The following is a 9992-nucleotide window of genomic DNA, read 5'->3' as shown; positions in this document are numbered from 1 at the left end:
TTTTCTTTTCTTTTCTTTTCTTTTCTTTTCTTTTCTTTTCTTTTCTTTTCTTTTCTTTTCTTTTCTTTTCTTTTCTTTTCTTTTCTTTTCTTTTCTTTTCTTTTCTTTTCTTTTCTTTTCTTTTCTTTTCTTTTCTCTTTTTTTTTTCTTTTTTCTTTTTTTCCCTTTTATTTATTTATTTTTTTTCCAGGCTACAATTTTTCAACTTTTCAATCTGCAGTTTCTGTGCATTGAGACATTCTGGTAGGTTCCTTATGGCCTCACATCAGCTGTTACATGGCATCCTCTGCTGTCTCCCTGTACAGAGAGGTGACAGTCCCATCCTTCCACTGCACCAGCACCTCTCCCGATCTCTCATCCTGTGGCAGCGGCTCTGGCTTCTGCGGGCTTTCTGGGCTGTATTCTGGCACAGTTATGAGGGCTTGCTTGGTTTCCAGCTCAGAATTTTGGGCAGCTTGCGCTGCTTCTTTATACACGTGGATCTTCCTTTTCCTGCAGGGAAGGCATAAAAAGAAACTAAGGAGTGAAGCAGCGAGCCAGGCCCACATTTGGGGTGCGTGCCTACCTGAGCTGACTGCTCCCTCCATCTCTCTGTACGCTCAACACTGGGAATGCTTCAGCTGCTTACAGGAAGCCCTGCCAGCTGCACTGTGTCATGTAAGTGGTCTCAAGTGTTTGAGTACACACAGCCACAATGCTTACATTTGAAGAACACACAGTGCCCCACATCGCTTAAAGCAAAGCAGTAACACCCAGCAAGCCACCACTACAATGAGAGGATGGCAGGGCAGACCTGCAGCATCTCTGTTGCTCTTACTTCAAGATGAAAGCTCTGACGCAGGTGTATGTTTCTCAGCCTAGAAGGCAGTGAGTTATCCCTCAGCTGAAGGACTGCTGTGCAGTGGGACAGCACAGGGAAACACTGTGGGAATGCAGATGGCTGGGAAGTCCTGCTTGAGTCCCTGAGTGCTCCTGTTCTTATAGGAGAGCCCCTCACATACACATATTCCTCCTAACACATCTCTTGGGCTAGCCAATGCTTTGACAGATGCTTTACTAAGGATTCACAGAGCAGTAAAGTGGCTTGTTCTGAGTGAGAGCACAAGGAGAGCAAAGAGCCATGCAAGGTTTTACAATGAACTGTTTGATGTTCTCACTGCAGCACCACACCTCAAATGACCTCTAAGTTTTCCTGACTTACCTGTTTCGTGAAATGTTAATGGACAGAAGGACAAAACCCAAAATTGTGACCACGAAGGAAAGAGCAAGGATGGAGTAATTCCATGGTGATGCTGGGGGAAAGCACAAACAGGCAGTGTTGGCATGCATGGAGCAGTGTGTCCTGCAGAGCCCAGCCAGGTTTCCTTAACAATCCCTACACCCTGGCTGCTATATCTCAGTTGCAAGCTGAGGCCAAAGGTGTTCAGCATCAAAAGCAGAACACTCAGCTCTTGTTTTTGGAGATAACCTCAGCCAACCCTCCCTCACTGGGTTGGAGACTTGCAGAATTGGTTCCTGCCTGTCACAGCTCTCTAAACCAGATCACAGCAAAGCCTCGTGCCTTGGCCTCAGGCATGTCCCACTTCCTTTGGAGGTTTGTATTTCTGGGGTAAGTAACCCCCTTAGATAAATCTCTCAGGCACCTCAAGTAGCAGGAGGGTTCACATCCAAAGACTGTACATTTCTGTGTCAACTCTCAACCCCATAAATCGATGGGACTTACAGTCTTCTCTGCGGAAGAACCACAGCAGCTCCTCCAGCTTTTCTGGCTCCATATCCAGCAGAAGGCCAGCACTGTATGCTGTGTGGTCATACACGTCTGTGCTGGTAAGGGCTGCGGCTAAGTAGCTATATTGTGCTGCTGTGGAGGAAAAGAACAGAAAGCCATGATGGTCTTTCACTGCAGGCAAAAAATAGCCTTCCCCTTAGCTCCCAGGGTTGTCCCTGACATCTCTTCAAGCAAACAGAATGAAGCTCTGATGCAAAACCTCATTTCATATGCTCAGAAAGGAGGGAGCATCTTTGAGGAATGCATTTCTGCACTGTCCCCAGGTGGGGCACCCAGAGCTGGAAAGACCCCAGGGTGCCCACTGCCCTCCCACATTTCCCAGCAGTGCGTGTGCACTGGGCCCCACGGGCAGCACTGACCTGGTTTCTCCTTGCACACACTGCTCTCTGCAGCACTTTGCCACTGAGCCTTGAGACCTCTCACATTCTCGAGCACGACTCCTTTTTTGCTTGCCACCAGGTAGCCCTGGCTGCTGCCCAGAGGAAAGAGCAACGAATTGGAGCAGTTCCAGCTCGTGAAGCCCACGCTTTCACAAGGACTTATCTGCACTCTGTCGGCTTCCACCACGGAGAGGCAGCTCTGTGTGCCATAATTCCTCAAAGAATCTCCTTGCCAGAACCAGTTCTGGAAATCTGATGCTGAATTACAGTCTGACAGCAATAAATCCCCATCCGTTAGGCTGGCCTGTAAACACTGCTTGACTTTAGCATTTTGCAGCAGGAAGGTTTCAGTGTCTGCAAAGAAATCAGAATGTAAGCATGGACACCCACACACAGTTCGTGTGTCACCCTCATGACAGTCAGGCGTCCTCCTTGGTGCAAAAGAGGCTGCAATACTGCTGTGAACAAAGGTCTAGGGTGCAGATTTCCTCGTGCCTAGGCCCAGCTGCTCATGGTGTATTGTGAGAAAAAGAGGGCCATGTCCTGGAGATGGAAAAGACCTATTTCCAGATAGCTGAGGTCCATGTATGCACGCCTCTGCCATGATACTACATGTGCACACTCAAAGAGGTGTTTGCCCTCAGCCAGTGAGGCATTTGTAAGGCCATACAACAACGCTGGAAACACTTGTACATGTGCCTCCAGCTCCTGTGAGCCTGCCCTGCACACAACCTCATGCTGTAACCCCTGCTGAGCCTGGAGTGGGTGAGCCCATAAAGACACACAGCCCTAGCAAATGTAACCTACTTCACCCACACCATTGTCCTCTAAGCGAACACTCTACCTTGCAGCAGAAAAAATGAGATAATCCAGAGTAACTTCATATTTGTCTGTGCAACTGCGGTGGATCACGACTTCACCGGTGTTTCTTCAGTTTGCAGATGCCTGGGAAAGAAAGGCAAGAGGTGAAGATTCAGTCACCAAGAGCCCTGGAAGTTACAAGAGTTATTGAGCACAAGGAGTGCAGACAGGGGGCCATTGTGTTTCTCTTCTGATGTCTACAGAAGATGGGACAAAAGTACAAGTAGAAATGATAATCTTTTTAACAAATCTGTGCTCATAAGGGTGTGGGATGAGGGAGAAGAAGGCTCAGCTTCAAGAGGAACAATAGCCTGCTTGCCATTGAGGCAAAGGTATCTCCCATTCATACAGGAAGCAGAAAGCAATTCCTTGACCTTTAGTCCCCCGCTTGTCAGTGGCATTAGTCCAGGTTTTACAGCTGCTTGTCCAATGTAGTTATTCAGCCTCCCTTAGAGGGCCCTGATCTGAGCAGAAGACTTTCACTTTCCCTGGTCCCATCCCACCCAGCCTGACTGCATCTCTGCCACCTCCCAGTCCATGAGGCTGCCAGGACAATGTGAGCTGGGGCAGTTTTGTCCACACAGCCCATAAAAGCACAGCTTGAGTGCAGCCAGCACTACCAAGGATATTGCCTGGAGACTAATGACTGCCAAGGGAAGGAATGGAGTCAGAGGCAAGGAAAACTGCCCATTCTAAGTTCTCTTGAAACCAGAAATGTTGGATCTACTCAGCCCACTGCTCAGCTACGAGGCAGTAGAGATGCTGTCGCTGCTCACTGGCTTTATCTGAATTGTCATCCACTCATAGGTGAATGGCCCCACGGGCGATTAATTATTATCTGAAGGCTGGACTTTAGTGGCTGTCTGGTACTCACAACTTCTAGTTGTATTTATAGCATGGCCAGGAGCTGACTGAAGCTGCTCCCTGGAAGTCACTCACAGGCATGTTCCACAGCACCAGTTGTGTCAGTAACACTCCTGCTGACTCCATGGGCAGGCGTTTGTCCTATCGGTTATAGACCTAATGATTGCTCCTATTTCCACCCCCCACTCTCAATGTCTTCACAATTCAAAGTCCACAGTTTATAGCCAATCATGCATGCAGGCTTGCTCCCTGCTGCCAGAAAATCTCCTGTTAGCGATGCTTTTAGGACAGGACTCTGAAATACATCACGTGGTCTGCTTTGATCTTACACTTCGGAATATACAAATAAAACTGTTTGCAGCAGTTAGGCATGCCAATAGCCTCACGGTCCAGGTAAGCTTTAGCTGTTCACACAGCTCACTCCCCAGAAAGAAGGAAATGGAGTGCTGGTGCCAACGAAATCAGCTTGTAAGTCTGCTACACCCTTGTAAGAATGCCACCTGAACGCGTTAAATCTTGCTGTGCAAGGCTTCTGCCTAATCATTTGCTTGAGCAGGAAAATTTGACATACTTGTTGCCGATTTTCTCCTGAGGTGTTCCTCAACTTGAGAGACACCTCTGAGCAGCTGCACAGCAGGAATGCTCCAGAAGATTGCTAAAAGATGCCTCTTGGGAAGATGGATATTTATCTTGTATTAGCAGGACAAGTCGGTAGAAGCCTTTAAAGGAAACTCCTTTAATGTAAGGATCTTTTACATCCACTGAACTAGTTTGGAAGTTCTGTTCACCAAAGCTACAAATAAAGTGCTCTCAGGCCTGTATGCACCCCGTGGGAGAGCTCCCTCAGGACTGCCAATCCTCCACATGTGGCTGACCAGCGCGACCCAGAGCACAGAGTTAACCCTTAAGGAGCAGCGAGCCCCACATCGAGCACACCCTCAAGAGTTTGGATCTCCTCCAAAGTCATCTCCTCCACCTTTCCTCAGGAGATGCTTTGCTCTGCTCTCCGTGTCCCAGCTCAGCTGAGCACTGCATCACCAAACAAGGTGAGAGAGCGCGGGTGATGCCTTCCCCATTGCTCCCGTAGCCCTGTGTCTCAGCAGCTGCCCTGGCAGCCGTTGGATGGGGGCACGCCCTTGGGTACAGGCCTCAGACAACTCAAGGCTGTGGAATTTGGTCACAGCCTCTGAAGACAGGGGGTGCTTCCCAGATCTGGTACAACATGGGGAACACAAATGAGAGGCAGTACGTGCATTTTGAGCATGTGTGGAAAGCAGAAGGGATAAAAAGGCCAGCGCCTATGAAGGAAGCATTCTGCCTGTGCTGTTCTGAATGTATGTTCATACCTGAGCCATCTCATCTTTGTTTTCGTTTTGGAAATGGCATTTTCACAATGAAACCTGCAAAATGCAGATGCTGTGTCCTTGTCGAACAAGGAGTCACTCACCAATGCCACCCCCAAATCCTCTTGCTCAAACCTAGGATTTCTGGAATTTGATGGCATTTTATGAAACCTCAAGAAAACTGATCTTGTTCCACACATGCTGTGGAGCCACCTTTGCTTTCTATACGGATCCTTATCAGGCCTAACACTTTGGTTGCTTATCAAGTCAGATGTTGCTCTCACCCTGCAAATGACAAGTCCTCAGAGGCTCACTATAGTGATATAAGGTGGAAACAAAAAACATCTGGAAAGGCCATCCTGTTGGTGTCCCTCCTCAATACTCACTACACAGTATGAGACAATGTGCTTGTCGCATCCCAGACTCTGTAGAACCGTCTCCTCTTGTCATCCAGACCCTTTATCTGCTGGTTGTCTTAACTGATCATGTTAAGCTGTGTCAGTTATTCCAAACATATCACCCAAGCGGGACGCCCTGTCTTTGGGATTCATACAGGATATACAGTGTCACATCATGAAGAAACGAATGGATGAGTTTGTATATACGAAGGTACAAGAGAGCTGAGTTCACTTAAAGAACACAGGAAGAATGTTTAGTATTTAAAGCATCGAGACAGGAAGGCAGACCGTACTATTTTTCAAGCTTTGAAAAGTCAAAAGGTAAAGAGCAAATCTCAGTTAAAGCAGATGTCCCTGTAAGTGCTTCCAGGGCTGTTTATGTTATCCCAGCCCACCCCTCCCTTGCCATTCAGTCTCTTCTTAGATGAGAAATGCAGCCTTTACTTAAAATTGAGAATCTTAGCTTTCTATGCAAAATAAATAAATGAACTTTCAAGGAACAGTAGCTGTACATGAACTCACAGGCGAGAGCACCAGGAATGGCAGCTAATCCCAGCTAACTCACCATGTCTCTGAGCCCCACGGTGTGAAGACGTCTCCCCAAGCACCCGTCAGCTCCTTCCTACGGCGACCAGGTCCTGTCCTCTCGGAGTGCTATGCACTGTGATTCATTCTGCTTCTGAGTCACCTGTGAAGGGAGTCCAACAGATGAGGTTCGCCCCAGTCCCTGAAAAAACACACCTCTTTAGTGGGGCCATGCACAGCAGAGGGTGAATGACCTTTCTCCAAAGAATGAGCCGTCAGGAACTTCCAGTTTATTTGCTCAGGCTATTGGCATAATCAGTATTAAAAGAGCACGCTGAGTAAATGACGCTGCAATCAGTTACCCTGGGTTAAAACAAGTGATTCTGTTCATTCTGACTGGCTCAGCCCTAGTTACACAGAGGAAATGCATTCTGATAAATCAGATATTAGGCTTTTTTTTTTTTTTTCCTCTCTTTCTTTTAAGAAAATGCTCATTCTGAGGCTCTCAGAGCATCTTAGATACCAACTGGTTTTGCAGACAAAGAGATTGTGCCACCGTTTTTTTACAGGTACTGGCAAGTGAGTTAGCAAAATCAACAGGCTGCTAAGAGGCTGTACAGCCTGACAAGACTGATGTGTAGCATTTCTGTGCCAGTCACATCTGGGAAGAATTTCAATATAACTTTTCAATACAGCCTCACTGCACTACGTGACTCGTGAATGGAGCTGCATATGGCACACCAGGCTTTGTGCACACAGCTAGCACCGCTTAGCTAAAGCTTAATGGGAGATGGGCACAGTCTCCATATGCTTGTCCAGTCCTGGGTGTATTCCAGCCTGGAACAAAGCATCTTTGGCACTGCAGCCCTGTTCCAGAGTGATTAATCTTTTGAATCCCACTCCACATCCGACTGAAAGTTTCCTCTGGCTGCCCCTGTGAAACTTCATCCCACATACATGCATCCTCCCCAGAGGGAGATGTTCTGCTGTTCGTTGTCAGCCTGGCAGGGCTCGGGTCAGAGCTCTCACTCAGAACCATGTTCTCTGGGAAACAAGATCTCCCCACCTCAGAGGGAGACAAGTCAAAGCAGGGTGTCACACATGCTGTAACCACTCTTTTGTTCCTCCCCATTTCAGGGGGGACTGTTTAAAAAAATGCCATCACACTAGGAGAGGTGTTTCCTTGTGAGCAAGGAAAAGCATTCTTGTGAGCCTTTCTTTATGCCAGGTACAAGTGACAGGCCAGCAAGTGGTCCCATGAGCAACACAACCGAACTCCCTTGCCCACTGCCTTTGAAAAATGTGCAAGGAAAGAGGTGCCCAATAGCTCCTCCTGCACAGGAGACCCTCAATGCCCTGCTGTACCACTTCCAAACCTGACAGCCAGAGCGGGGTGACATGGGACAGCAAAACGTATCAGTGCACCAGGAAAGTAGCTCCTGTTTCAATCCTTGTCCCCCACAAAAAGAGGCAGAATGCAGGCTCGTAGCCAAGGTGCCTTTAGGATGTAGCACTGGAAATAAAATCAGTTCCCCTATGGTTACAGCAGGCTCTTGTTCCCAGTAATCCTCTGGGGAGGCACTCAGAAGCAATCTCTTCATCAGTGAGTGTTTTATTTCATGCTTCCCTTGACAACACTGGCACTCTAATGGGAGATCTATTTACTTCTTGGAGACTCTTTCAGTGTCTTTGGCAAGGAAGCAAAGTGTAGATAGGACATTGATTTGTGTTCTGCTTCCTCATTGGATTTGTCTTCACTCCTCTTAAGAAGAACTCCTCTGACCTTGGTGTTTTAATTTTGCTTATCTTTTTTGAACTCTTCTGTGTCTTTGACCTGAAATGCCTGGTTACAGAATAACTAAATGTTCAAGGCTTTTTTTTTTTTTTTCTATATAAAAAAAGCAGAGTTCAAATCCAGCGAGAAAGCAAGATTTGGAAGCTGTTCTTTTTTTCTTTTTTTTTTTCTTTTTCACAAAACAATTAGGTTGTTGCTTCCATTCTGCTATAAAAATTCACATTCAGATGAATTATCAGTTAAAATTCATGTACACTGTGGGCAAGGCATAAAGTAGACTGAATTACACAGTTCTGTTAGAGCTGAGGATGGATTACTTGGGAGTAAGTATTTTGAAGTGAATTTAAGTCCACTTCATAAATGCACTTCAAATGAAACATTAATTATTTCACGAGTATGTCTGGCAAAATCTCAGCATGGACTTGCAGTTTGTCCAGGAGCTTTAACTACTGTCAAAACTGAGAATACTTCTCCTGGGTTTAAGATCCACGACGGGCTGAAGCTGAAGCTTCTTACAGTGCCACTGGCACTGTCAGCTCCAACTGTATTGGGATCCAACAGCAAGAAACTAACACTGGGTTTGAACTGCCAGCTTCTTGGGCCATTCAAACTCGTGCAGTAAATTCCAGGCTGTTCTGAAGGCCACAAAGTGGTGGTGATAAATACAAGGTTCACCCAGGGAGCTGGTACTCATCTGCAAGACACAGAATGTTGTCTTCAGTTTGATCCGTGCAAGAGCTTAACACCAGTGATGAGAGCCAGCTTTAGGGTAAGCTGGCATTGCAGGGCCGGTCCGTGAGCCTTCCTCCCGTGAACTGCTCACTCTGCTTGTGGAAATCTTGAATACTCTCAGAATCTGAGATAATTTACACGGTCAGATTACACAGCGTGTGGAACGCTGCTTCCTCTCCTGTGGAGCCTGATACCAGTAAGGGCCTGATAATATTTTTTGTAATCTCACCGTTATTGTGCAACAACTGATTGTTCCTTGTTTACCAGCCTCACATTATTTATGGTCAGATTGTCAGACTGCCTCTTTCCTACATATTTTCCAAGCAGAAATACTCCGGTTTCTTTAACCTCTCCTTGAACAGGTGCCACTCCTTCACCCTTGTTACTCTTTTGTTCATCTATTTTTTGCTATGTTCTTTCACCCTGCACACTGAGGAGCTGGCTGGAATTGCAGAGAGGCCTAAATGTGACCCAACTGGGCTCCACGAATGACAGAGAATTGCACAGCTAACAGAGAATTAACTTTCTGGAGCACACAAAATCAATGTGTTGATGCTCAACTAGGAAATTATTTCTCTATGTGCTATCTCATTTTGTCAGGGTACAAAACTGACACTGTTAGAATCACTTGGCTTTTTTCCTTTTCTCACGTACGCTTTCTCATTAATTCTTCTCTGCTTCTACCAAAGGAGATGGAGGCATTTTCTTTACCAGAGGGAAAAATAAAACCCAAACGATGGACAAATGTGACAGAGAGAGTAAAACCAGGCAGCGCCATTCTATGTGACACAGAATCTCCTTTTCCCTACTGACCTTTCCCTGGGGTACCTTGTCATCACCTGCCCTCTATTTCCACCTCTTCCTTCTTTTTTCCCTGGCACATAGAAATTGTTTACAGGTTCTCATGTGCTACATTTTAGAAATTACTAGCATCAAAGATACTGAGATATATCGAGACTGAGATGTACAAGGAATTTTGGAGGCAATGTGCATTAAAGGAAGTTCTACATGAGTAAACCACCATCCCAAGCAGGGAAAGAATGTTCTCAGCAAAATGATAAAATATTTTTGTTCTTATGTTATGGGAGAAGACACTTCTTTAAGTGATTATCCTGACCTCGTGGTTTACAAGAAAACATTCTTTAAACTATAATCACTGTTAGAACGAAACTGTGCAGAGCAGGACACAGCCATTAGCTTCTTGAACACTGCATTGGAGCCAGGGGAAAGCAGTGGCCGCCGTGTCAACATCCCTTCCTGCCCCCACATTACCTTTGCACTGGGGCTGAGCAGCCAATGGTGAGG

General features: G+C 46.4%; 1 protein-coding gene across 6 annotated transcripts; it reads right to left on the bottom strand.

Moving 5' to 3' along the window:
- Positions 1-165: 165 nt before the first annotated feature.
- SLC51B (solute carrier family 51 subunit beta) lies at positions 166-6534 on the bottom strand. Of its 6 annotated transcripts, XM_052672503.1 has the most exons (8): positions 6201-6394; positions 4466-4613; positions 3905-4035; positions 3014-3114; positions 2149-2523; positions 1724-1861; positions 1202-1292; positions 166-492 (listed from the first exon to the last, which is right to left on the bottom strand). In XM_052672503.1, the coding sequence occupies exons 4-8, from the start codon at positions 3051-3053 to the stop codon at positions 273-275; spliced, it is 864 nt and encodes a 287-aa protein (XP_052528463.1). In that variant the 5' UTR covers positions 3054-3114; positions 3905-4035; positions 4466-4613; positions 6201-6394; the 3' UTR covers positions 166-272. The 6 variants fall into 6 exon arrangements, with proteins under 6 accessions (XP_052528463.1, XP_052528462.1, XP_052528461.1 ...); XM_052672502.1 differs by lacking the exons at positions 3905-4035; positions 4466-4613 and adding an exon at positions 6415-6534 and having other exon boundaries at positions 6201-6323; XM_052672501.1 differs by lacking the exon at positions 3905-4035.
- Positions 6535-9992: the final 3458 nt, after the last annotated feature.

Source organism: Tympanuchus pallidicinctus, unplaced genomic scaffold (assembly GCF_026119805.1).
Source record: "Tympanuchus pallidicinctus isolate F22 unplaced genomic scaffold, pur_lepc_1.0 scaffold12, whole genome shotgun sequence".
In the NCBI taxonomy this organism is placed as follows: Eukaryota; Metazoa; Chordata; class Aves; order Galliformes; family Phasianidae; genus Tympanuchus; species Tympanuchus pallidicinctus.
Note: the sequence above shows the minus strand (reverse complement) of the source record. Positions and strands in the feature narration are given on the sequence as shown.

Excerpts from the sequence above, each read along its gene's own strand:
- SLC51B (XM_052672502.1), bottom strand. The coding sequence starts at position 3,053 with ATGAAGTTACTCTGGATTATCTCATTTTTTCTGCTGCAAG. Across the intron at positions 1,293-1,723 it reads GTTCTTCCGCAGAGAAGACT|CATCACCATGGAATTACTCC; the intron begins GTAAGTCCCATC and ends GCTTTCCCCCAG. Across the intron at positions 493-1,201 it reads ATTAACATTTCACGAAACAG|GAAAAGGAAGATCCACGTGT; the intron begins GTAAGTCAGGAA and ends CCTTCCCTGCAG.